Source organism: Penaeus monodon, chromosome 25, assembly GCF_015228065.2.
Source record: "Penaeus monodon isolate SGIC_2016 chromosome 25, NSTDA_Pmon_1, whole genome shotgun sequence".
In the NCBI taxonomy this organism is placed as follows: Eukaryota; Metazoa; Arthropoda; class Malacostraca; order Decapoda; family Penaeidae; genus Penaeus; species Penaeus monodon.
In genome coordinates this window covers 18,138,938-18,139,154 of record NC_051410.1, presented here as the reverse complement: position 1 = coordinate 18,139,154, position 217 = coordinate 18,138,938, and the positions used below count along the sequence as shown (strand labels likewise).

At 54.4% G+C, this 217-nt stretch overlaps 1 protein-coding gene across 1 annotated transcript in view; it reads left to right on the top strand.

The window, feature by feature from the left end:
• The window catches only part of LOC119589336 (sodium-dependent dopamine transporter-like), a gene marked incomplete at its 5' end in the record, with an annotated part of 110,782 nt that overhangs the window by 65,499 nt on the left and 45,066 nt on the right, over positions 1–217 (top strand). The window contains one exon of the mRNA XM_037937956.1: positions 10–144. Coding sequence (XP_037793884.1) covers positions 10–144 — 135 coding nt within the window. The remainder of the gene's footprint in view (positions 1–9; positions 145–217) is intronic.

The window sequence follows — 217 nt, the reverse complement described above, 5'->3', positions numbered from 1 at the left end:
ATTCCGCAGGTGCGTTCCTGGTGCCGTACTGCGTGATGCTGGTGCTGGGGGGCATCCCGCTCTTCTTCATGGAGTTGGCACTCGGCCAGTACAACCGGAAGGGCGCCATCACCTGCTGGGGCCGCCTCGTGCCGCTCTTCAAAGGTACGCCTCCTCGCTTAGCGCTCGCGTCGGAGAATTAAACATATTATAACAGATTGTATAAATTTAATTTTAT